The sequence below is a fragment of the Rousettus aegyptiacus genome, unplaced genomic scaffold (assembly GCF_014176215.1).
Source record: "Rousettus aegyptiacus isolate mRouAeg1 unplaced genomic scaffold, mRouAeg1.p scaffold_m13_p_2, whole genome shotgun sequence".
Classification (NCBI taxonomy): domain Eukaryota; kingdom Metazoa; phylum Chordata; class Mammalia; order Chiroptera; family Pteropodidae; genus Rousettus; species Rousettus aegyptiacus.
In genome coordinates this window covers 134286466-134313580 of record NW_023416295.1, presented here as the reverse complement: position 1 = coordinate 134313580, position 27115 = coordinate 134286466, and the positions used below count along the sequence as shown (strand labels likewise).

General features: G+C 37.2%; 1 protein-coding gene and 1 pseudogene across 1 annotated transcript in view; one reads left to right on the top strand and one right to left on the bottom strand.

Annotated features, from left to right (window-relative positions):
• The window catches only part of DBX2 (developing brain homeobox 2), a 36403-nt gene extending 10873 nt beyond the window's left edge, over positions 1-25530 (bottom strand). The window contains exons 1-2 of the mRNA XM_016146449.2: positions 25041-25530; positions 11663-11758 (exon numbers count right to left, since the gene is read on the bottom strand). Coding sequence (XP_016001935.1) covers positions 11663-11758; positions 25041-25461 — 517 coding nt within the window. The 5' untranslated portion in view covers positions 25462-25530. The remainder of the gene's footprint in view (positions 1-11662; positions 11759-25040) is intronic.
• LOC118614801 lies at positions 4166-4284 on the top strand (annotated as a pseudogene).
• Positions 25531-27115: the final 1585 nt, after the last annotated feature.

Sequence of the window (27115 nt, the reverse complement as noted above, 5' to 3'; positions counted from 1 at the left end):
AATTATGGAGTGGAATAGAGCCAGATCACAGAGGACTACAAGGTTTTGGGACATTATCCAATAGCTAGTGAAGGTCAATAAAAGATGTTTAAGCAGGGTGTGATGTGATCATAAAAAACATACACTGAGTACGTATTCTGTACTGTTGTACTTACTCTGTGTTAAACTGCTGATGCGCATTATGTCATTTAATCCTCAACCAATCAATTCCAGGAACACTATTATTATTCTCCCCTTTTTACAGATAAAATGAAGCTTTGGTAGCTTAAGAAACTGTTCAAAGTCATATGGTAGGGGTTTCAAACTCAGGAAGACTGATTCCAAAACAAAAGCTCCGTACCCTACACAATACTGACACAATCTTACTTGTATTTTACAAAGAAAATGATAATAAATAAATAAATTTTGTTATGTCTACTTCTATAATATGAAGCTTCCTGTCCTATTTGTCTAAAATACTGCAAATATCTCCCAGTTAGTCCCTCATTCCAGTTCATCCTCAGAATACAAGAACTACTGGTCTCTCCCTCTTTCCTTTTAGCTCTGCAACAACTGCACCTCAGAAATGCCATAGCCCCTGGAACGGAATGCTGCCCAATTCTTTACAAAGGTCTACTTTTATTGATGCCCTACCCATTTATCCTCTCATAGGATCTTAGTTAATTCTCCATTTACGGTATCAACATTTTTGGTTGTCTCATTTGATTGTCACAGCTTAAAGTCATGTTTTGACAACTGTATTCATGATTTCGTTAGAAATTTAAATGGTTTTATGAAATACTAGTCAATAAAAATATTCTAAATATCTCAATATGTTCATCTTTTCCTAAATGTTTTTTCTTTTTTGAATTTTCTTTGGAATAAAGACCTTGGAATTGGCCTTCCTACATTATTTCAGAGCACAGATTTATCTGGTGGGAAGATGGTTCTCTAGGAAACCTCAGGACAAAGGACTTTGGAGGATGGTGCAAAGGGGTCTGGATTGCAGCACTTACCAGAGTAATTTGGATCAAGTTAGCCTCTTCTGGCTTATCTTATAGGGTTGCTGTAAGGATTTGATGAAATAGCACAAGAAAATTTCAGTGCCACAGAAAAGATCTCACAAATCTATTTTACTTCTCCTCATTAGATTTCATTTGATTCTTCTAACAGTCATGTGCCACAGACATCCTCTGTACAGATGAAGTGTTCAGAGTGATTAAGGTCTAAAGCTACACAAAGGACACAGAGCTCAGCTGGTAGCAAGGCTTTCTAAATCTAAATTCTTGGCTCCTTCCTCCACCCCACACTGCTTCTTTACTCAGGCATGATGGGCCACGAATGGGAAGAAAGAAACATTTATAAACACAGACAAAGCTCTTGTCTGTGACTACAGGCTTCTACACCCTGTCCTGGATCAGTCTGTGGGCCTGAACTCAATGATACCTCCTGTATAGACTGGTAACTGTGTCCTCAAATTCCAATGTGTCCTTCTTACTTCGTATTTTAGTTGTGGAAGTCTTAGTTTAAAGGACGGGAAGCATGGCATAGGCAATGCGGTTAGCATTAATGTAATGGTGAGGTGTAGAGCCAGAGGAGAGAGAGCAACCAGGGGTATCATCCATAAACTATATAAATGTCTAACCCATGTACTGTATACTTGAAACTAAAAATTAAATTAAATTTAAAAATAAATATATACACACATGTGTGTGTGTGTGTGTGTGTGTATTCTGCCATTATTACAGCCATATGTATCAAATAGGGGAAGAAACCTACATATCCAAAAGTAAAGTACATTATGCTATATTGACTCAGTAAAGTTTTTAAAAACTATTAAAGATGAGGACTATGATGATCAGGCAACAGCAAAGAAAATATACCATAATACATTTGATGCATAAGATACATACTATGCTTACGACTAAATAAAATTCAGAGAAAAAAGACTAAAAAAGCCAAAAGTAAACACTAAGATAAGCTAGTGTTATAGTTATGAACAAATAATTTCTCTCTACTTCAGATTTTAAGTCTAGTTCTATTTTCTAAGGAAAACAAGCAAACATTGTAGCAATGTTTTGGGGAGAATGATCTGGCAGAGTGATTGAATTGTTGCTAAGTGATAAGTGAAGATGAATCCAATCCATCCTTCAGGTGCTCACAGCTGATAAGGAGAGGTCTGAGGAGAATACAGACAGCCACGATACAGTGAGATAAATACCAGCAGATCATAACAGAAAAAAACCATTTAAAGCACCAGATAAAAAGCCACTTATTCTTGGAGGCCAACAGAGTAAGTCTTGAAAGAGAAAAGTAGTTAGAAGAATAGCAATTCCAAGATTATGCCTGGTAATGGTAGAAAAACACAGACCAATGGAACAGAACTGGGAGCCCAGAAATAAATTCACACGTATACATGGGCAAATAATTTTTGACAAAGGAGCCAAAAAAAATACAATGGAGAAAAGAAATCCTCCTCAACAAATGGCACTGGGAAAATTGGAAAGCCATATGCAAAAGATTGAAACTAGACAATTATTTGTCACCATACGCAAAGATTAACTCAAAATAGGTCAAAGACCTAAATACGAGGCCTGAAATAAAATGTATAGAAGAAAACATAGGTACTAAACTCATGGACCTTGGTTTTAGAGATTTTATGAATTTGACCTCATAGACAAAGGATGTAAAAGCAAAAGTAAATGAATGGGACTATATCAAACTAAAGTATCTGGACAGCAAAAAGAAATCATCAACAAGATAAAGAAGCAACCAAAAAATGGAAGAAGATATTCGAAACCAACACCTCTGATAAGGGGCTAATGTCTAAAAAAATAAAGAACTCATACAACTCAACAACAACAAAAAAACAAACAATCCAATTAAAAAATGGGCAGAAGACCTGAACAGACACTTCTCCCAAGAAGACATGCAAATGCCCAACAGACATATGAAAAGATGCTCAACTTCACTAGCTCTCAGGGAAATTCAAATTAAAACCTCGATGAGATACCACCTCATACCTGTTAGAGTGGCTACTGTCAACGAGACAAATAAAAACAAGTGTTGGAGAGGCTGTGGCATAAAGCGAACCCTCAAACACTGCTTGGGGGAATGTAAATTGGTATAGCCACTATGGAAAATAGTATGGAGGTTCCTCAAAAATTTAAGAATAGAATTAACATATGACCCAGCGATCCTTCCTCCAGGTATCTACCCCCAAAATTTGAAAACATTTATCTGTAAAGATATATGGACCCCTATGTTTATTGCAGCATTATTCACGGTGGCCAAGACATAGAAACAACTGAAGTGCCCTTTGATAGATGACTGGATAAAGAAGATGTGGTGTATACATACAATGGAATATTATTCAGCAATAAGAAAAGATGAAATACTGTCATTTGCGACATGGATTGATCCTGAGAATATCATGTTAAACTTAGCAAAAGAAGTCAGATGGAAAGAGTCAAGAACCATTTGATTTCACTCAAATGTGGTATACAAAACTGAAAGCAAAAACGAACAGACAAATGAAAATTCATAGACACAGACAACAGTTTAGTGGTTACCATATGGAAGTGGAGATGAGGAGAGGTAGATAAGGATAAAGAGGGTCAAATATATATTTATGAAAGGAGATGTGACTTTGGGTAGTGAACATACAAGGCAAATACAGATAATATATTATAAAATTGTACACTCAAAGCCTATACAATTTTATTAAGCAATGTCACCCCAATAAATTTAGAGAAAGAAAGAAAGAAAGAAAGAAAGAAAGAAAGAAAGAAAGAAAGAAAGAAAGAAAGAAAGAAAGAAAGGAAGGAAGGAAGGAAGGAAGGAAGGAAGGAAGGAAGGAAGGAAGGAAGGAAGGAAGGAAGCAAGCGAAAGAAAAGCAATCTCTCTTGCTGGCAATCTATACAGTGGCAGGCAGAGCAAAGAGATTAATATTTGCAGACACACGAGTTGGGGTGAAGACAAATGTGAAACATGGTGGATGTTGGAGGAATCTCACACGGTTTGGTATTTCCTAATTTCAGAGTATAAATGAGGAGAATACAGGAAATAAACTGGTAAGGTAGATCAGGGTCAGGGGTGACTGACACAAGTTTAGTTCATAACTTGTCACAAAGGAAAGCCTTTTGAGGAGGACCTGACCAATTTAGCATTTTAGAAAGCCAGTATCATCTACAGCCATGCCACCCTGAACAAGCCCGATCACATCTGACCTCGGAAGCTAAGCAGGGTCGGGCCTGGTTAGTACTTGGACGGGAGACCACCTAGGAAGACAAGGTGTTGTTAGGTGTAAAAAATAAAAAATAAGAGATTGTAAGCTGACAAGGTCCTTGCAATCTGTGAAATCAACCAAGAGTTGCCTCACCTAAAAATAAAATAAAATAATAAAATAAGAAAGGCCAATATTTTCTATATCTGTATAGAAATGTGAAATAAGTTTATGGACCTATAAGGCTGGTTTTTAAAAAAAACTGACACATATTTCACTTTAAGTAGAGGTTTTATAAGTAGAAGTCATGATTCTTCTTATGTCGGCCCCTTCTTCACCAAGATCAACATGTTTCAATAAAACCACAGGGAAACACTTTTAAATGCCGCTGAAACTTTTCACAGGAACTCATAGTTTTTCCTAATGAACTGTTTTTAAGTAAAGAGAAAGAAAAGTCCTGTGAAGGTAATCCCCAAATAAATTATTCTCATCAATGCAGTAAATACTAAGATTTTGGGGATCATGGACCCAAACCAGACCTCACTTTTTGAGAGATCTGGAGTGGTTGTGAGAGTCAAAGAGTTAACTCCTGGGTCTAGCCCTCAGGTTGCAGTACCCAGAAACAAACACGAATACCATTAATGAACAAGCAAATGTATGGCGAAGTTAAAGAATATTATATTCTTCCTCTCTTTGATAATTGCCTGGTTTCTTTTAGTGCTCCCTCAGTACACAAATCATGATAATTTTCCTAAAGTGATATGCCTTGGGTTCTGACAAAAAGCGTATTACAAGATGCCGCTTCTACCACCGATGCTCCTTTCCATGTCCCACCCGTGAGTCTTTTATTGGCTACCTCTGGATCTCACTACAAATCACTGATGAACCTACACCATTTCCATACTTTCCAAACCTATGAATACGTGCTCAAATACATACTCAAATCTATGCCTACAAAACAAACAAGGATTTCAAGAACTTGTTAGTGACTCAAACATCTCTCAGAAGCTACTAAAAAGTTATAGGCAACAAATACCTCTGATTATTCCTAAAGTCATGACAAACAACTGACTTGTGACTTTGTCCAGGTAACAAAAAATAAACAAATAAATAATATAAAAGTAAAAATAAATAGATACATAGTTTAAGGCACGTAGTAGAAAAGGGGTTTTAAAATCCAGGGCAACCAATTCAAGCAAGGTGCTACAGGCTCTACCAATTTGGAGATATTATTATTATTAATTATTATTATTTTTATTTTATAATGTGACTTCTGTGCATATTTGGTGCTCAACATGTGCTGATGTATGTGCCAACTATATGTAGCATGTCACATAATCTTTACAACAATCCCGAGAGGTAGAGATTGTTGTCTCCATATTCCATGAGAAAAAAAACAGAGACTCCAGAAAATTAAGTTGTGCAACTAAGGTCACACCTCGAAGCACAGTGAGGCCCAGTCAACGGTCTTTAAAATTATGTCAAAGATAGTCAATGTTGTGAGTGGGCAGAGAAAGAGGTCAGGGGATGGGGAGAGTTATAGTAAAATGGAAGAACGATCAAGGATAGAAAAGGTTTCGAAGGCATGATTGCCTGGATCCTGAGGTGGCTCCCACACACCATGCCCCAGGGACTTCCCATGTGTTGGGTTTAGTTAGGGCACTGCAAATGTGTGTGTGCCATGTGTGAATGATACTGTTGATGGAGGGATGGGAGAGAGGGGAGCGACAGAGAAACAAAGCATAAGATAAACCAGTGGAAGACTTTGCCTCTTCCTTTTTCTTGACTTCAAAAAAAACATGTCTTATCTCTAAAGACAGGGCACTGCTATTTATAACAGCCAGCTAGCCCTAGAAAACAAAGGAGAATCCAATATAGTCACTTTCTAAGACATCATCCTGAGAGCAAAGAGCTGCGGCTCTGCCCTGTCTTGTCACCCCTGCAATCCAACAGAGTCCCATCCCGGGAAGAATGTGCTAGTGCTCTGTGTGATATTAAACACACCTTGACTCAAGGGCATCTCTGAATTGTTGATCCCACTTGGGTCAGCCTCCTTTGTCTTTCACCTCATTGCTTCAGGAAGCCCTGTAAAGGGTTTTGGACCGTTCATGTCTATTGCTGCCTTTGCTCCTGGACTCTGCCATGGCACTGACTGCTGTTTCCTGTTTCTTGTTCTCCTCTACTCCCAACTGAGGCTACCTTGGGATCACAGTAACCCAAAGAGTGCTGTACAATGACCACTCCTAATAAGTGATTTGTTTCAGGTTTTCTGAGTTTACACGGGCTTGAAGTATTAAAAACTAATTGATACTACAATATCCTTGTGACTGTAAGGAAAGTTATAGCACAAGTCTATGAAGCAACATTGAATCTAAACCTTGCAAGGCTTTTAGTAGAAAAAAAAATGTTATTTCAGGATAGGTCAAGTCTGAAACTGCCAAAAAACCTTTCAGAAGCAGCATTCTTTCATCTTTTTATATAGATTCAATAGTAGCTTCTCATTGCTAGGACAGACAGAAGAGGGTTTGCTTAATTCAGGCCTGTCACCAGGCTAGCTAAGATGCCATTGGCCTCAATTAACTGTTTCCTCAAATGTTATTTCAAACCATGAATCTGTGTCTCTTCTTCCTTGAATCAGCTTTACTCAAACATGGGATGGTTCTTGTCTGAGGGCTCATCTTTTTCTGCCGCGACACTCAAACAGCTGTAATTTACAGGATTTTATACCTGTAAAACCCTTACCTTTCAGGGATTTCTCAATTTCTCTCCTGTGAAGAGCTCCTTACCCTTCTAATTTTCAATTATGTGAATGTGTGTGTGTGCGCGCATGCATTTGTATTTTACGTAATTCCCGTGGATTTGAGGTTCGGAGAGAGAAGTTATAGCATTTGGCTGGCCCACCCTATTTGAACTAGAAGTCCATCTTCCAATCTTTATACAATTGAGTACCTGTGAATGCTATATAATAATATTTTATTATCATCCAATTTGATTTGCTAAAATATTTTCCCTTACATTAAGCCCAACTTCAATTTCCACTAAACTCTATACTCATTGACCCCAATTCTATCCTTTGTATCTATGTTGAATACAGTATATCTAATTGAAAGACAACTCTTATGTTCTCCCTATAATTTATCTTCAAGCAGAATGTACTCAATTGCTTTCCAAAATTCCTGACCAGTCATATAGACCCTGTACCATTTTAGTTGCTGATGACCTCCTGACCGGTTTTTATATGCATATTTGTTCAAGGTGCCTTTTAAAGAGGGTCTCCGGAACTGACAGGTATAGGCAGTCTGACCATTCCAGAGTCCATATTGAGCTAACAGTATAACCTTTTCCTACTTGGTTCCATTCACTCAATTCTCTCCCTCCCCTATTCTGTACTCGTTCAATTGTTTTGAGGAATCTAAAACCAGGACTTTATCAGCTGTCCTTTAGATTTCATGTTGTGTTCAGGCAAGGGCTATAAACAAGATGAGAAACAAGCACCATATATCCCTAAGCAGTTCCCCTCCTCATCCCACACCCCTATTTACGAACATGAAGGGAGGAAGGGAACTAACTCCATTCCAGGAACGTTACTCATATACTTTCACTGCCTCTGCGGAACTACTGGATATAGCCATCAACTTGGAAAATCTATTGTCTTTGAGTCTCTGACTCCTTTAAACATTCTTCCTGGTTGACCGAGTGTCATTATCCCTTCACTATTGAAAAGTCAAAATCTAAATTCAACTTATTGCACAAACTTGATTATGTTTTCAACAAAATAATTAGGCTTCTTTCTCTGTCTGAACATAATGCTGCACCCTCTGAGGATAACGGAATGCTAAAGAGACATCCTTATAAAAGAAACTTTTATGCAACCTTTTATGGACTTACATAGGTCTTGGTCAGTTTCCTCAGCCCACTCACCACTCCAGCTGAGAGCACAGCCAGGTCGGGTGGCAAGAATACTAATCAAAGCATCGTCCCTCTGACAGTAATACTCACAGGACCAACTTAAATGCACAATAATAACAATAATGTCCCTTCCCTGCTGCCTTCGACAAAATTTTAAATTCAGAATTGGAGAGTATATTATGACCCTTTAAGTTTTAACAAAGAAGAGAGTAAAATGATAGAATATAAGGTCATCCCCCAAGAAAAAGGCAGAACAGTTTGTCCCAGAACATTTCCCTACTCATTGCTGCTCCGAATTTAAACTTTGTCTTTAATACCTAAAATTCTCAAAAGGTCAAATTCAAGTTGGGTATTCAAAGACCAAACAAAATAGTTATCTGATGCATTCAATTAGCTATTCTACATAATTAAGACTCCTGTCCTTTTTCAGGTAGTTTTGTTAAGGTCATTCTCTGCATAATTTCCTCAACTTTCCATTTCCTTTTAGCTGAGAAGTATGTTATTTTGAAAGAAAAAAAAAAAACCTTATGGACGTAATATCAAAGATTTTCCTTACACCGCTTTAAGGGAGAGGAAAATTTTTACCACTGCCTTTTAATTTTTCCCCACTGTAAGGGTTGTGCTTAAATAGCCTATTAAACTATTTATTATATGTGAGAAGGGCACGGGATGAATGATTGTTTCCACATTGCGACAAGTCAATCGTAAATCTAAAAGTTAACAAGAAAAACGAAATCAATTTTAAACAAGTGAATCATGTTAAAAGAGTCAAATAGCATTTCACTTCCTAGTTACAGACATGTTGATCTGATCCTACACTTTCGGAAACAGTGAAGTCAATATTGTGAAACAATAATGAGTCCATATTGTGGAACACTGATTTCATCGCTTATTAAAATTTTTAGGATAAACCTTAATTTTGGCTATCCAAGCTCGAACTTAATAAGAGATTACTTGAACAGTCCATTTTCCTTCTTTTTTACAATGGAAAACAATTAAAATGCTTGGTCATAAAAATCATTCTTGTTATTAAAAATGGAAGAAAAGAAAAAAGAAAATCTAGTAAATGCCTCAAATAAAAATGATTACTGTGCAGACATAAGCCTTATTAACTGTTCCTTGGTATCACCGTTACTTATGTAAAATACTTTACTGACAGCAGAAATCCACCACTTCATTATTACTTGCTGCCAAAATGATGAATATTATCAACAAAAAATAAGAAATTCATTTCAGATTTATAACTAATGAGACACCAAAGCTTATTTAAAATACTTGTAGCATTTCTAAACTGTTTTAAAATGTAAACTTTAGAGATGAAAACCAGACAAATGCAGCATTCTCTGTCCTTGATGTTAGCTGTGCTGATTTTCCCATTATATGCTTTAATAAATAAAAAAGATAAGCTTGAGATTTTATAAACCTCCAGGAATCAATACCACAATTTTCAACAGTTATGCCAAAAGCATATAGTGGGAAGGACTGAGAAGCAGAGGGAGGAAAATGAGACTATTTAATATTTTAAACTATTGAGAAGATGAAGTTACCTAGGAAATGTTTTTAGAATGATTGTTATCTGTGCTCTACTTATTAAACTGACGTGGGCATTAGAGTACTTTAATGGGTTAGAGACTCTTATTAAACCACCACCAGAAAATGAATACACACATATTCACGAATATATGAAAGTGTCCACTTGCTACATGGAATTTTTTTGTCCTTTTACACTTACCTAAGCTCCACTGCCAGAGGTTTTCTAAAGTAGAACACTAATATTACATCAAGGCGAAATAACTGAAACTAGGTGCAGGGCCTTTTTTAACCTCCACCTGTGGAATATGACACTAAAGATTTAATTCCATAGAGATGCCACTATGTGACAGTGGCAGATATTTGGGTTTTTAGTCTCTACTTCAGCAGTCACTTTTCCTGATACTCAAATATAAGGTGACAAATGTCTCCTTAATCTGCACAACAGTTTTCCATTGCCCTTATGGGAGACCACCTTGAAGGAGCGAGTAAAAGGCTTAGTCATGGTTTCTATTTTTCTATTTGAATCAATACATTCAGAGTTAAATGGACAATTAATAGGTCACTTCCAAAATACTAGTGTATCAGTCCTGGTTAATAAACAATCCCCACAATTGATAATGGCTCCTATGTATTCAGCAAGTCCTGTATACACTCAGCTCATCCACTAAATCCCTTTTCAGGTGGACAGGGTTATATGGGAAGATGAGCTAGAATGAGTCTATAAAAGTCAGTTTCATTCACTGCTTTATTTTTCAGTCAAGTGCTTTAAATGGTGTCCAGAAATTCACTCGGAATGTGAGACAGGAGAAAAGACTGGCACACAGAGCCTTGCTTTATGACCATACAAAAGGGCAACTGACCCTTGCCCGAGCCTTTTCCATGTGAAATGGTTCCTAAAGTTCATCTGCACAGTGAAAAATCGTGATGAGGTCGCGTGTGGATGAGTCAAGTGAAAGTGGCGATTGGTCACGGGTCTGTCACCCATTGTGGCTGGGTCCCAGCCATGTAAAGTGCTCTGTGGGAAAGTACCAGCCCCCTAAAGAGGTACTCAGAAGCTTGCAGCTCATTAAACAGCCAGCATTTGCTGCCTCACTTGCCAGGAATCATTCTGTTGAGCAACTGCCCTCCTGAAACATTCATAAAACACATGCAGAGAGGCAGCAGCAATCTGAATTCAGCCAGGGTAGAGCCCTGATTTTAGCCTGACTCAACTCCTACTTCACACTTCCTCTGACAGAGCTGTTAACCTGAATGAATGCTTTCTCTTGGGCAGCTGAAATAAATGCACTCCTCTACTGAACTGCTTTATCATAAACTAAAATTCTCTGCCTACAGATTCTTATCTGACCTAGAAATCTCAAGACCAAGGTGAATTTTCTTTGCTTTCAGTGAGACATTTTTTCTTTGCATGTGCAAGTGTGTATGTGTGCACACATGCTCTGCAAGTTTTTGAAAGTTGTCATTCTTACTCTACCTCTGGACACTGTTAAAATTTTGTAATGTTTGAAGAAAAGTTCTCTTGCAAATATTTCCTGTGATGTTTGTTGGTTTTCTTCAAGATTACAAAAAGAGATATTTATCTTTTACGATTGACAATTTAAAATTTTTTCTATGGACAACTAATGGCTTTCTGTGTCACATTTTAAGGTGACTGGAAATTTTACACGCATAATTTCTTAGTCTTCCTTTTTTTTTCTTCTTTAAATGGGTATTGCTACACATTTCAGAAAGAGCCAAACTGGTCTTTCTAAGATCTTTTATAGCAAATGAAAAACAAGTCACTTTCCTTGGTGTGTCAGCCCTGGGTTTCAATGCCATTAGAAACTGCTCACAATTGCTCAGTGTGCTGAGGTTTGATAAATCTCTGGAAACTTCCTGAATAGGATCGCTGTGATTTTTAGTGAGGAATTAGCTCCTTGCCATTGCATTACCAATTAGTTTTCCAGAGCACATTAAATCCTGCTGCTTTGGTTTACAGAATAACTGAGGCATTGCTGATGAAGCATAAAAACTTACTTGGAAAAGCAGTGGGGGATGCAGGGCGCCGACAGGACCCACCACAGCATGCCGAGTAGAATGGCGGGGCACTCAGGAAAAAAGGTTTGGAAGGTGCTGCAGAGAAAGCAATGATCTTATTGATTAGTCGTTTCTTTTAGACAATATTCAAAATTCCAGTTTCCCAAAAGTCATCGAGTTAAAGCACTTCATTTCCTGAGCCTTCACTTAGTTATCACTTCTGCTGACATTAAAGTCATTTAAAAGTAGCCTTTATCTGTCAAAGAACTTGCCAATTTCATCGAGATTTAGATGTAGTGGAAAGACTCAAATTATCGTAACTAAATGTAATAGTTCATTTTCTGGGTAGTCATAACTATAAGTAGTAAATATCAAATATTCCTTTATTCAACATATCCTAGAGCAACACTATCTAAGAGAACTATCTGTGATGATGGAAACGTCCTATATCTGCACTGTCCGATGTGGTATCTAATTGCTACTGAGCACTTGAAATGTGGCTAGTTTGACTAACTGAATTCTTCATTTAAATCATTTTAGACTTAAAGAGACTCATGTGGCTAGGGTATGGTATCATATTGAATAGCATAGCTCTATATCTAACACCAAGAAACAATTTCAATGTTAAATGCTTATCTTTAATTTTTTAAAGAGATTATAGATTACTATTTAATTTCAGAAGGTTCCTTGAAATACATAATTAATTGGATTCCAAAGTTTATGAGTTAATTTACTAAACAATTCCCTTTAAAACTTGTTTTTTTCTGATCACATTTACATGTTTAAAAGTATGTGAAGAGTAATAACATTTTATGACAAGAGAAATCTAGTTAACCTGAAAGCACTTACGTTTATAGTATAAGGAGTTGCCCCATAATTCCATTCTGCTCATTTTATTAAACTATGCCATTCCTAACATTTTCAATACATACACATGGGCTAGTTATCATTACTTGGTAAATAAAAAAATGTTTAAACTCTGTTCCTCAGTAGATGAAAAATAGCTATAAAGGATATCATAGAATATTAATAGCTCTTTTTTATTGAGCATTTACTATATGCCAGCCTTTGGTTGAGTACCATAAATACACCATATCCTTTAGTATAATGAGGTTTAATACAATATAAATATAGGTGAAGGTGGGCAACTTCCTTTTGCCAAGGCATACCCAGCAGAGTACCTGGCACATTCTAAATAGTCAATAAATTTTCAATAAAAAAAAAATGATCTGCAAATCTAAGAAACAGGAAACTTCGGATCATCTTAGGTAAAGAATGAGGATCAGGAAGTTAACCTCTTCTCTACTCCCCTGCATTATTCTGAAATGCAGTATCTTTCATAACAGATGACCTTGAAATCTAGAGCATGACTTTATTACTCTTCCTTCAAAGTCAGTGGCAACTCTTTTCTTAATTATATACAGTGAAAATGATTTTGGTACACATATATACCTTTTTTTAAGAACACAGTAATTTCAGGCTCATATTTTAACCAATTGATGAGCATATGTTTATATTCACCAATGCCTTTGAAAAATATATCGATATGTGTATTTCCCAATAAGAATTTTATAGTCTCGGGGTCCTTAATGCCTTCAAAATACTACCTACTCATAAATGCAGGTTTTTCCTCTAATATAATGGAAAATGGTCAATATTAGCATTTTTATTTTTTAAATCTGGATTTTCCAGTAATGTTTTCTGTTCTGAAAATATGACGACTAAGCAAAGTATGAAAAAAAGTCCCACTTTCGTGTTAAAAATGTCAATAAAACTGTTTTTAAAATTTCATTGCTATAAGTTGTTCTAACGTTGATAATAAGAATGTAAAACCCTCATAGAAATAATAACTCATTTCATTTGAACTTAACATCCTAAGTTATATTTGAATAGTATTATTGAGGCAGAGTTACATTTTCCACTATTTTTATGTACATATGAAGTACTCTGAAAAACGATAATACATTTCTATATACAGAGGTTCCCTCATTATGTTTATTCGCAAGTATTTCTGTTAGCTAATTTATTTCATCCCCAAAATAAATACTCCGTAGGTAACTAAGTTATGGCTATTATGCTATTAGGCATTTTTTAAATTGAGATCAAAGAAAAAGACTCAGCAATGTTGTATACATATATACAATTAAACATAGATCTTGATAGTTGGAAACACGCACACAAAAAAATTTTTGCTCAACATGAAGTGTAAAACATAAGTACGCGACTATCAAAATAATGATACAGAAGATGTCCAAGTTACACATTTTACTACTCTAGCCAACATGTTTCTCAGTCTAACCCTATGGCCCTAAAACTGGAAAAAATAAAGGGTAAATGGTTCATTTGAGACAAGTGATCAATTAAATTCATTTGCGATAAATGAGGTTCTAACATCTACATTGTAGTGTTAAATTTAGCCAGAAAAAGAGCTGTAATTGAACAGCTTGTTATATTGCTGTCTATTACCCTATCTTAATATGGTAAAGCTATCTACAGTAACAACTCTAGCAGCTAAAGAACTACATATGACATGATCAGGCTTAAAGTTCTTTCGCATAGAATTTCTTCACCATTTTAAATCACCTCTTTAACATACACATATTTACACAGATTAGTCAATTCCTGATTTCTATACATACATATACCTTGTTTAAGCTGGTTTATGTGGAAATTGCTGTGAAATTCTAATTAAGTGTGCCATTTTCTTTTTACTTGCTCTGACTTTAACATAAGTCAACCGCTAATCCAGTTGAACATGTGATTGAAGGCATGTTGAATGACATTAGGAAATAACCATTTAAAACAATTCGATGAATTGAAAAATATATAATTTAAAATATTTGTAAACCACATACTTTTTAAAGCAATGAGCAAAAAAGGAAACTGAAGTGTGATAAAAACCAAGTGACAAGTTGACAAATGTGTTAAAACTTTTGTTAAGTCATTAAGAACTACTTTGAAGATGCTCTGAAAAGGGCAGAAAACAAGGCGATTTCATCCCAAATGATATGCATTTCAAAGTCCATCAATGCACTCTAGATGCAGTGACTTTATCATTTATCATGTTAGGAACAATTCACTGTAGGCTTACTGAACAATACTTAGATAATGATATTTAAGGAACGCCTACTATATGCCAGGCTTTGGACTAGCTATAAATTTAGCACGTGCTATCTCATTTATTCATTAACATTCAACCTCAAATGGGCATGATATGATGATGACTGCTTTTAGTAATTTTTTTTTTAAAAAGGACAATGGAAACATCAATGTTTCATCGTAATTGTTATTAGCCATGACGGATAAGGATGTCATGCACAGAAATGGCCAGTTATTCAAAAAGGCTGGAGCCCAGAAAATGGATACATTTTCAAGCTTTCCAGAAAAACAAATGGGTTTTTCTATGGAAAAAATACACACTGTCAGTTTCCACAGCATGTTAAGTTTTCTTGGTACAACATTTCAGAACACTCCAAATTTTGTATCCTGCCAACAAATCTAACTTCCAGTTTCTGTGTGAAATTGTTACAAGTTATAAACAAATGACTTAAAATTTTGTAACTAAACTATCTGAATCCAAATGACTAAAATCACTTATTCACAAAAAACTTCATAAACTGCTTAATAAAATGTTCTGACCTTTCTGTAAACACAATCAAAGCCTCTATTATTTTGAATGTTTAATTAAGATGTGAACTTAGAGACAACTTAATGATGAACTGGCCTGATTTTTTTTAAACTTAACCAACTGGATGGCTCTGTGATATAAGTATCCCACAGCCAAAGACGGTTACAAGCCTGGCTACAGAAAGTTATATTCAAAATTCTGTTCTCTAAAAAGAAAGCAATAAATTTTGTAATTGTTTTTGTTATTTTTATTCTTCTTCCTTGATGAACAACGGGTATCTAAATGGGGCGAAATGCCATTCTTTTTATTGTCAATGCAAACTGCGGTACTGACTTGAGCTGACATCTCAAAGAAAGAATACTAAAGACCACTAATAAAACCTTCAAATAAATTTCAGGAGCCCACTGCAATGTTACGCTGTTTAAGCAGACACGTAAGAAAGATGAGAAATGAGAAAAGGTTCCAAGATGTCTTACTAAGGCACCAAAGGGTCAAAAATACCTCAAGGAAAGAATCCCAGGGAATTAAATAATTTCAAAAGGATGGTTTTACTGACCTCCTTCAAGTGCTGGGTACATGGACACTGGGAATAAAGAAATCTAAACTTCTGACCTGAAAATAATACACAACTGAACAGACTATCTGGAGTGGAACGAGACCCAAAAATGAGACTGTGATAAATGGCAACCATCTGTTTTGAGTAGTAAGACTTAAGAAATATCAATTATCTAATGATGTACTATTTATTTTATCACACAACCTAGAAATAATTCATTTATGTGCTCCGCATGCAAACTTGCCTTCCATCGCAAGGGAAAGCAAGTTAAGTAAATTCATCCTTTACTGTTCTGCTTATCAGATATTGGTGTTTTTGTGTTTGGTTGTTTGTTTATTTTTGTTTTTGTTTGTTTGTTTGTTTTTTGCCTCAAGTATTTCAGAAAAACAAAGGTCATGTTCTGGCACAGCTCATGAGAAGATGCATCATGTGCAATGTCTACTTGGTTGATTCTTTCAATTCTGTGCAAATAATATGTACTGCGTATCTATTGAGTGCCACATAATGCACTATGCGTTGGAACTAAAAGGATGAAAATGGATAGTTTCCATTCCTGGAAGGGTTTCTATTTTTTAATGTTCTTTAACGCACATATTTGAATCTGCTGGTCAAAGAAATGAATTTACATTTCTCTGTTCTCCTAATTTAAGGTTGTTCTGTCGAATATGAGGCATTGCCCAAGAAAGAGATGAGATCTGAAAAAATTCATTCTACGTGTTTCCCTAATGAGCGCTTCTTAACCTTAATACACGTTAGAATTATTTAGAGTGCTTTTCAAAGATACAGATGCCTGGGCCCGACACTAAATGGAGTAAATCAGGCTGGCTAGGAGTGGGACCCCTAGCATAATATTTTTTCAAAAGCTGCACAGGTGATTACAATGTATAGCCAGGATGAGACCACCAAAAGGAACGCAAAACAATGCCTGACATGCAGCCTTTACTCCTATCATATAATTTTAGATCAACTCTAAAACAAACAAAAAAAGACAACACATAAAAAGAAACAGCTTGGTCCAAACTTCCGCTAAAACACAGAAGCAAGTAAAAAGGAAAGAATGTTGTTAGAAAGGCTTTGTCAAAAGCTTGAAGCAGGAAAGACATCTAAATCTGGACCTTGAGTTGGACGGCATTTGGAATGGTAAAAGAAGAGAAAGTAGGCATTCTAGGAAGGAGGGGTGGCATGAACAAAAGGAAAGAGGGCAAGGATGGTGGTGACACTCGGGGCAGGTTAAGGAGACCACTCTGGCTGCTGGGACAAGGCCAAGGGAGTGAACATTAAGCAATGTGGTTGGAGGAGCTAAATGAAGCTGAAGAAATGAAGGTTTTGAAGGACAAACTAAATATTTTTACTTGACCTGATAGTCAAGTGGGATAATTAAGGCTTTCCTGAGTAGCTTGGTGATATGACCAAAGCTCTATTTTGGATAATTTCACCTAGCAGTAGTAGATGAGATGAGGCGGAATAAGGGGTGGGGGCAGTAAATGGAAGGATCCTATTGCAGTAATAATATGCTGTGGCAATAGGTAACGATAATCATTTATTTGGACACTCCCACTAGCATCTTATCCTATATCCTTACAATGCTAACAGGTGGGTAGGCATTGGCTTCTCCTCAAACTAGAACCCTAGTTCATTATAATAATCAAAGGAAGTCACTATCTCTGCTGCCTCCTCTCACAGTCTCCATTAGACAACTCTGAACAAAATGAGCTAAATCTGAGGAACAACCTTTCTCCTTTTTTTTGTAAAGTTGATGTCACAGAAGAGAATAATGTAACAGAATAATACCTATAGTTCTTGAAACTTTAGAAGCCTTAATAAAGGCTCCATGAGCTCCCAGATATATCACTCCATGTAATTAATTCCTGCATTGGTATATGCCAGCAGGAGACAGATCTGGTAGGAACTTTGTCTGAAGATGGCTATCCTGATTTCACCTGGTGGCAGATTTTAAATAGCTGCAAATTATTTGGCACTCCTCCCACTGAAAGGTGGGGTCTATTTTGCATTCTCTTATACTTGAGGTGGTCTTGCTGCCTTGCTTGACCAAGGAATACCAAAGAAGTGACATTCGGGAACTTCTAAGGCTAGGTGATAAGAAGCCTTGAGTTACTCTCTGGGTTTCTTGGAATGAAATCTCCCTTTCAGAAGCCAGGCATCATGCTATAAGAAGCCCAAAACCCTTAAAAAGTCCAATTGAGGATGTTGGAATAGCTCTTGTCGAGCACTCAGTCAGCAGGCAGCATCGCTGTCAGCCAGGTGAGTAGCCATCTTAAATATCCAACGCAGTTGAGCTTCCAGATAACTGTAGCCCCAGCTAATATCTAACTGCAATGAGATTCCACGTGAGAACCACCCTGTTGAGCCCAACCCACAAAAATGAGAGAGAAAATAAAAAATTGTTCCTTTAAGACTCAATGTTTTGAGATGGTTTCTTATACAGCAATACCTCTTTTACCAATATTTTACTTATGGTGAGATGATGGAAAGGAGTCTTTCACATTTTCCCTGTATGTTATCAACGGACTTTTGAGATATGGGTTTGAAAGTCAAATGCTGATCCTAACATCTATTCTCATTTTGAAATGAGGAAACAGAGACTCAAGGATATTACTTAAATTATTTAGGATGATATAATCAGTAATATAAAGATCTTAGACTTGAATCTAGGTTTTAAAATTATAGCAGCACTGCTAAAACCAGCTTAGAAAACTATACAATATTTTGAAATTTACCCAATGTGCCGTTTATGCTTTGGAAAAAATGTTTGCAAACTTTTATCATAAGTGTCAGAAAGTAAATACATTAGGCTTTGCAGGTCATATGATTAATTTGTACTGTGAAAGCAACTACAGGAAATATGTAAGTAAACAGGAGTGACTCTGTTCCCGCTTTAAAGAATCAGATTGTCTTTTGGTTTCCGAACCAATATAACTTTAGAATTGGTTCAACACACTTAAACTCAATCCAGCCCTAGGTTAGTCCATTAAAAAACTTGCCAGCAGTCATTATTTCTATTCTTTTTTAATGTACATAAATCTTCTCTAAGGATAGCTTACTAACTCTTTCACATATTATAAGAAGCATTACAGATTTAACGTTTTAAAGAACAAAAAAGTTTGAGTCTTCTCAAGAGGACTGGTAGAAATATATAAACTATTCTATCTCTCAGTCATTTCGAATTAATACAATTAATGTTATGGAACAGTGCCTGAATATATGTAAGAAAAGTGAAAAACCTAGTTTATCTTTGGAATATTTATAAACAAGAAGGCAATTGAATATTCAGCAATATATAGAAAAAGACTTGAAAAAATTTTTTCTTTCCTTTTTCTAGATGCTTTGGTTCTGAAACAAAAGTCAAAACTTACAGAGGGTTTTTGATCTTTGACTTCAGAGAGAATTTTAGTGCCTTAAGTTTACTGTTCACAAAACTCACAAAAAAAGTGCCCCTGAAATATTCCAAATAGCTGGTTGACAAAATGAACACTATTAAAAATGAAATCAGTACTGTAACTTTGTATAAAGTGATGAACACAGCATTGCCAAATCAAGTATTGACTGGAGGCTAAAAAGAATGAAAGGGAGAGATTTCATTAAAAGTGGAAACATTACTGAAAGTAAAATAAAATGTTTTGGAATAAAATATACAAGGGTCTGGTAAGTATAATACACATTAAGGCAAAAATCCAATTTTTTACTAAGAGAGTGTAAAACAAAGCATGATCTAATGAAGTCTTAAATAGGGATTCTAACAAGCATTCCTAGATAAAAATCATAGTTTCTTTTTACAATTTGCCTTTTTATTCCTGAAAAATTCCAGGCATACTTAAATGAAAACTTAAAGTTATTTAACTGATTTAAAAATTGTGTACCTTCACAATGAGAAAAAAAAATCACTGTATTTAAGAAACTTTTAGAGCCTCTGTTAACCTAAGATTAAGTGGACAAACATTGTATTAAGATCTACAAAGCAAGTCCCCTCAAAAGACATAATAAAATGAATTCTAAAGGTATGGACAGTATCAACAGAAATAGGGTAGTGGAAAGTAGGTTTGGTGAGTTAATAAAGTATTTACAATCCCCTCATCCTAATATAAGGGCGTTTGTTTAAATATTATAAAGATAACATTTCAGTTCTGTAAAAACTTTCATAGCAGAGAATCTCAAAGTATTTTATAAACACATCTATTACCTATGTTGCTCCTTCACTTACTGCCAAGTTGCTGCCATTTCTACCATTGTTCAGCAACAAAACCAACCATATAATGTCTTCTTTAAGCAAAAAGAGACTTCTTCTGGTGGGCACAAGAACAGGTAGGAGGTGGCACAAAGAGAAATACAATAGAGTCTAATGCACAGTCTGGTTCTAACATCTGAGCCACATTTATGGCCAACAAACATCGATAAAATCACTGTTGACGATCCTTTTAAATTGCCCACCTGATATGGCATCTTTTGACTTCCTGTATGTCACCCTGAAGTCTTGGAGTCGTACGTTTATTTCTGCATAAATTGATATGCAATTTCTCGGCATTCAAACCTTTGTGCCTCTTAAAATAACCTTCAAATTCCTAAAGTGAATAAGAGTCAAGGGGAAACTTCTCAAACGTTTCTACATGTCTGCTGGATTTACTCCTGTTTTATTGTTAAACCTCAATAACTTCAATACATGTTAACAGATTGAGATTCCTTATTGTTAAAGCAAAGTAGAGAAGCATATGTTAGGGGCTGAGAGAAGGCTAGGTGCAAAAGTCAGAAGCAAATTAAATGCACATTAATTGCTACACTGTTGTAATTCCAACTCAGACATTATTTTGTAAAGAATGGCTTACTCATTCAGTACCAGAAGTAAAGGGACTGTCTATTAGCTTTATTGATTCTCTTCACTGCAAGAACTTCTACTTAAACCTGGAGTTTATTAATTTATAGACCATTTAACAATTTGTTCAAAGCTGATTCTTCATGAACTACATAAAAGCTATTAATGTTAATATAAATCTAAAGATTTGATAAGCAGATTATAAAAACTATTCAGATGTAGTAAGAATATGGTGAGGTAGTATCTAAAAATTCCAGCAAAGGATGGTTGGGGTGATGGCCTGAGCAAGGAACTACATGAATGGGTCTCATCCATTATTCTCTTCTGGATTCCCATTCTCTTTGTGCTGGTTCTGGGTCAGCATCATCAACAGTCAAGATTTTGTAATTTTTGATTTGTCAATACAAATCTAGAGCATTGTATTAGTAAAAATAGAGGACAAACTCTGGCTTAATAAATAAGATCACAGAGTCTTCACCTGAACCAGAATTCTCACTTGGAGCACAGATCCATCTTTTCCTCCCTCCCCCACATGCCTAAAATGTAAGGGAAGTTATTTTATTTCACACTTTCAGTGTATCTCAGTGAAAGCGGAAAAAACTACCAATTGGAGCACAAAACATAAATTTAAGACAGTTTAGGAATAATCGGTAAGCAATAACTAGGACTGAGAAGTGGAAAGGAAAACTAGATTGCACATTCAGTAATAATGGTAAGAAAACATCCTAATAGGGTGCCAGGAACAAAATACTATGGTTCCATTTCTGAATTATACAGTACAACTTACTCGATAAAATTGCTTTAAAATAAAGGACAGTTCAAATCACCAATCCAGAATAAACATTTGCTTTCTAATCCTTTTATAGGCAGGACAAGGAGTAGATTTAATAATCAGTAAATTATATTCAGGAAATTATCTTTATGTCAACCATTGTCTAAAACGTTTAAAATAACAAATGTTATTAAAATGCAATGGTATTTGTTCCACTTATTTTGAAGATAATTGGCGGAATAACCAAAATTAATTTAAATTTTTCAACTTTTTACATTTTAAGACTCTCTTTACATACAAAAACATAAATGTTTTAATCTAGCACAGTATTTGCCAAATAATGTCATTTACAAACCTCTGGGGAAGGATGGCAGATGTTTAGGATTTACTTACAAAACCTCCTGTTTTCTATCAATAAACAATAATATGTCTTTATTTATTTATTTATTTTCAGATACAACCCCTAGAGGTGAACCTTCTTATTACCTACTATTGCACTAAATGTGTCTGTCCCTCTCAAACCCTGAGGAATGTCCTTTGAGTTTTAAAGAAAAGTTTTAAAACTAATCTACATAAAGAACTAGGCAACAACATATAGCTATGGACTATTCCTTTTCTTACAGTAAATACTCAAATACTTGCCAGTTTTCAGGGGCAAAGCATTGGCAGCTATACTTTCATCCATCATTTGTAAATAAATCTGTGTTACTGTTTAACTGTCACCACTTTTCAGATACATAATGAAATAAAGAAATGGAAAGGTCAATTTCTTTTATAGGTTCAGATACAAAATCACAATCTGATTTATTATTGTGATACGTGTAATTGGTTATCCCATTATCTCTAATTAGTTCCTTATATTTGATGAAAGACTAATTTAAGGAATATGAAGATGTAGGGCAATTTTTTTCTCTTTCACAAGTTCACAGATGTTTAAACTATTTCAGACAAAAACAAAACTAGGAAGTGAAATAATCACTATAGAAAAAAATGGCCTATTATGAGTATTAAAGCAACCAACAATTTAAAAAATGCTTGGTAAACCACAAAGCAGTACAGAAGATGCCACCACTGGGGCAGAGACAGTCATCTTATTTGTTCACTGATTATCCCAATGGCCTAGCGCAGAGCCTCATACATGCGGGACAGTCAGTAAGCATTTGCTGAATGAATGAAATATATTGTACAATTAATAGCGGGTAACAAAAATAATGAAGCGGAAATGCATCCCCTAGTTAAACGGTGCTGTATTTCACCAATGCACTTAAAAAGAATTCTGCAGTTTTCTTATTCAACGTTTAGACTGGAGCACTCAACAAATGAAGGTTGTGAAAAAGTGGGTACTCAATACACTGAAATGATTAAAAATCCTATTTTGTCATCCACTCCTCAGTTAGTGTCTAAAGGATCAAAACTGGTTGTTCAATGCCATTTCAGAGACGTCGTTATCTTTCTGCAAACAGTAGTTTTCTATCTCCCTTATACTCTCTACAGAACATAATCACTATTTCATCCCCATCTAATTTTCAGGTGATAGCTAACATTTTCAGCACTCATTATAACTTAATAATTTTACACAGTATAAAAAGATTCCTGTAACATTTGGTAAGGTAAGAATTAATCATTTAAATAAAACCGAGCAATGTTCATAAAACTACATTCTTTGTCAAAATATGAAAATAAATTAATGTAAACACTGACTTTAAGCAGCATGGTTGTGGGCACAAACTTACAGGGCTTTAATTTTCTTAAGATATTTTTCTAGTTTCAAAAACTAAATGCTCTCTTTACAGAATGACTTTTTGAAATAAAAGGTCATTTATTCCAATAAAAATTAACCTAGGAGAATATTAAATCTTCAGTGAAGACTGGACAAAAGATTAGGAAAAAATATATGCTTAAACTATATTAGAACTTTTAAAAGGGAAATATAAATTCCTATACTCTTAATTATTCCAAAAAATGATTTTTGCATTTTGACACTTTAATATGTGAACAAAAATGAACATGTTCTTGAAAATTTTTTTTAAGTAGTTAAGAAACCTTTACCCAATAATTACAACATTTTGAATAAAATGAATAGGTATCCAAAATTATGTTTCAAAGTTATTGAAATATCTGCATTTGACTAGCATTTTGGTTTATTTAAATTTAATCTGTAAAATCAACAAAGGTTAAAATTAAGTAACTTTCCATTGTTGAGTAGCCAATCATGATCAGGAGCAATATAAGAATCCTTGAAAAATAATTTCTAAGGGCACAATGCCAAACCACCAAAAGTTATTCAAATCACTAAATTTTCTTGAAAATGTTATTTTTATGCGACAACATTAATTATTTACTAATACTGCCTATGTGAAGTGGCTTTGTATGTTTCAAATTTTCCTACTACTTCAAAAAGAACAGAGTGGCCCAAATTTCCAAGGCATATACGCTTTGCTTTAACTATATTTGTTTCTCTCCCTGGCTGCAAAAAGGCTTCCTAGAATTTACGTTTTACACTATGTGAATGAGACCAATGGTCATATAATTATACTTGTTCCATTCTGTTAGTAGCAATTTCAAACTGAAAGACGAGGACAGATTCTAAACATGTTAAATTCTATAAAGCCATTAGCAATAAATTTGATCCGGCAGTTTACTGGGACAATGGAATTTGCTGAAAAAGCGTCTATTAGTCATTGTGGACAAACCCACCGGGATTAAAAGAATGACTTAAGATCGTCTAAGGACGCAGATAAAAAATTTAATCCAACTGGATCACAGTTTCTGAGTCTCTAAGAGCCTTTTCCACCTTTTCAATGACAATTTCGGTTGCCCCTCCATAACCTTTAGCTAATATTTGACTAAACTGTCCGCATCAGCTTCCCACTCACATCACTTAGGTTTTATGTGTGAATTAAAACAAATCCAAACTGCCCTTCTTTTGGTAAATCCTATTTATTGATGAATTTCCTACTCCGGATGCCAATTCAGCTGTTTCAACTCAGCACGAAAAAAAAGTCGGCCTCGATTTCCTTGCGCTTTCGCGATCGATCCAAAATGTGAGAGTGGAGAAAGCCAAAACTTTGCCCAACTCTCCTTCCAAAGATCTTTGAGCGCGTTCTTGAAGGGCCCCGACCGTTGCAGCAGTTTAAGAGGCAAAAGCCCCCAAAGCGGACGGCGCGAAGCTCTCCTTGCCAAGAACTTTCCCGGGAGCCTCCGGGACAGAAATGCTGAATTTAGGAAATCCCATAAACTGGTCCAGCGAGCTCAGAGATGGAGAGACTGGGGCTGCCCTTTCCGGCTAACAAGGTGACTTCGGGGTATCTCTAGAAAGGCCTGAAAATGAAGGTAGCCCTACCACTTGTTGAAAAGGAGGGACAGAGAGGAGTCTGGTGATAGGGGATGCGGGCGGAGATCCATTACTGGTGGTTCCCTCCTTACCCACGAAGTGGCACCTCCACTAAAACTCAAGACGTTCAGGAAGGTTCCAGGCCAGAGGGGATTCCTGCGCATGGGAGCCAGAGCGCCCTCCACGAAGTGCGCGTCGCCAGCGCGCCCAGATTCCGGGCCAGGAGGCGCGGGGCGCGGCTGGGGAGGGGAGAGCGGGCTCACCTGGGGCTGAAGGCTGGAAGGTACAGTCTCGGTCCGCCGTAGGGCGGCCCGGCAGCCTTGCGTCATCCGCTGAGGGGCTGAGCACTTGAAAAGCCCACCGCGTGCCGTAGGGCGCCCCGCCCGGACTGGCTTGCTCGGCCGCAGGGCACAGCTTCAGGGGAACGGGGTTGGCAGGCAAGGGCCGGACCTGCGCGCCCGCGGCGGCGGTGGCGGTGGCGGTGGCTAAAGCGGCTGCCGGGCCGTGGGGCGGGGGCGGCTGCAGCCCCGGCGGCGGGGCGCCCCCGGCCCGCAGCAAGTTCTCGATCAGGAAACTCTTGCCCAGGTTGCCAAAGCCCGGCGCTGCGGGGAAGTTGAGGAGCGCGGAGGAAGCCACCACGTCCCAGTACGCGCCCGCGTGGGCCGCCACGGCGCTGGGGAGCATGGTGTCGTGCCCGCCCGCACTCGCGCGCCCGGGAAAGGAAGACGGGGCACCGAGGACGCCGGCAGGCTTGGAACGGTATTATTTATTTGGGTCGGTCGTCTTTTTAAAGGATGGGAGGAGTGAATGTGGGAGGGGGAAGCCGTGCGTTTCCCGGGCCCGCGGCGTAAGCTCCGGGGGCGCCGGGGGCGTCCCTCCCGCTTTCTATGCAGATGGGACGGGTTTTTTTCTTCTTCGTCTAGAAGGCTGGAAGGTGTGTCCAGCTCATCCATTCATGTCACTCGGCCCACAAAGTGACAGACGCGGCCAACAATAAGGGCAGCCCCGAGAGTGCGAGCTTTGGCAAAGGGAGGGAACGCGTAGTGGGAGGAGGTGGGCGTGGAGGCTACGTGAACCCGGTCGCTTGTCCCTCTCCCAGTGGCTGGGCCGGGCCGCAGCCCTAGCTCTGGAGCCCGCGCAGCCCCCCAGGGTGCGAAATCGCCTGGGCGCCCGCAAGGAGGGCCGGAGACGCTCGCTTTGGTAGGGCGCTCTGTGTTCCACCTATTGGGCGAACCCTGGCTCTCTGGCGTTGATGTCACTTCTTCAGGACCCCTCGGGCATCCAGGGAAAGTGAATTTACTCGGTAGTGTCCTGGAAGGGCTGTAGTTATCAGAGAAAGCCACAAGTGTAACTGAGGCTGTTGTCGTACTGACGAAAAGTTACCCTTAAAGAGTGGGCTGTTTACATATTAAATGTGACCCCTATTTTTTTTTTTGTTTAAGGTAAAGGAAATGAGTTTTGGAGACCTTTTAAAAATTTTTCTGTTTCCAGTAATTCATTTCCGGTCACTTTTCAATAAGATTTGATTTAGTGGTCTGAATTAGGGTGGAGCCTTGTTTCCAGAGTTCAGAAGGAGACTTAGATGTTTTCAGCCACCACTCACCCTCATCCCCATCCAAAATTGTGCCAATGTATATTCCCTTACATGTGGAGCCTCTCAGGTTAAGTTTCACAGGGGACTCTTTGAAGAGTAAGTTCAGACTGAGTCTCCTGGCTGTGGGAAAGGAAAATACTGGTAATTTCGACTGTTTAGTGTTGGTACTCCCAACTCCTGTCTTCCAAAGGTTGTAATTTCCTCCATTTGAAGAAGTAAGTTACTTTCTTCCACTTTACTTTGTCTTCCCAGCTTTATCTTAAAACTGTTCTCTGCTAGTATCTCCTCTCAGGATTTCTTTGTGGTTTCTTACCTTTTTTATTTCTTCACTGTCATTTTAAGAGTCTGGGAAAGGAATGCAAACAAGTTGGTCACCTAGTCATGTTAAATGGGAAACCCAATAGTGGTTTTTTGTTTTGTTTTGTTTTTTTACAAATAAAATTTATATCATTTCACCCCCTGGTATGTCCTCTTAAGGTCCCCTCACACTCCTCTGGTCACTGTCTTCGACTTGACTTTAACCTTTCTTACTTATCCTTTGACCATACTTGTTTAGCCTGGAAGGCATCTGAGTCCTCCACCTGTGCTTGAACCTATGCTCCCGTTCTATCACTCAGGTGATCTTGGTCATAACAGAAAGGCAATTCTGTGTATATGTGGCAGTTTCATCTCTGCCAGTCCCATAGGAGCCAACAGCAGGAACAATGTGAATGCAATATGCGTACATGAAAGGACTCTGGCAAA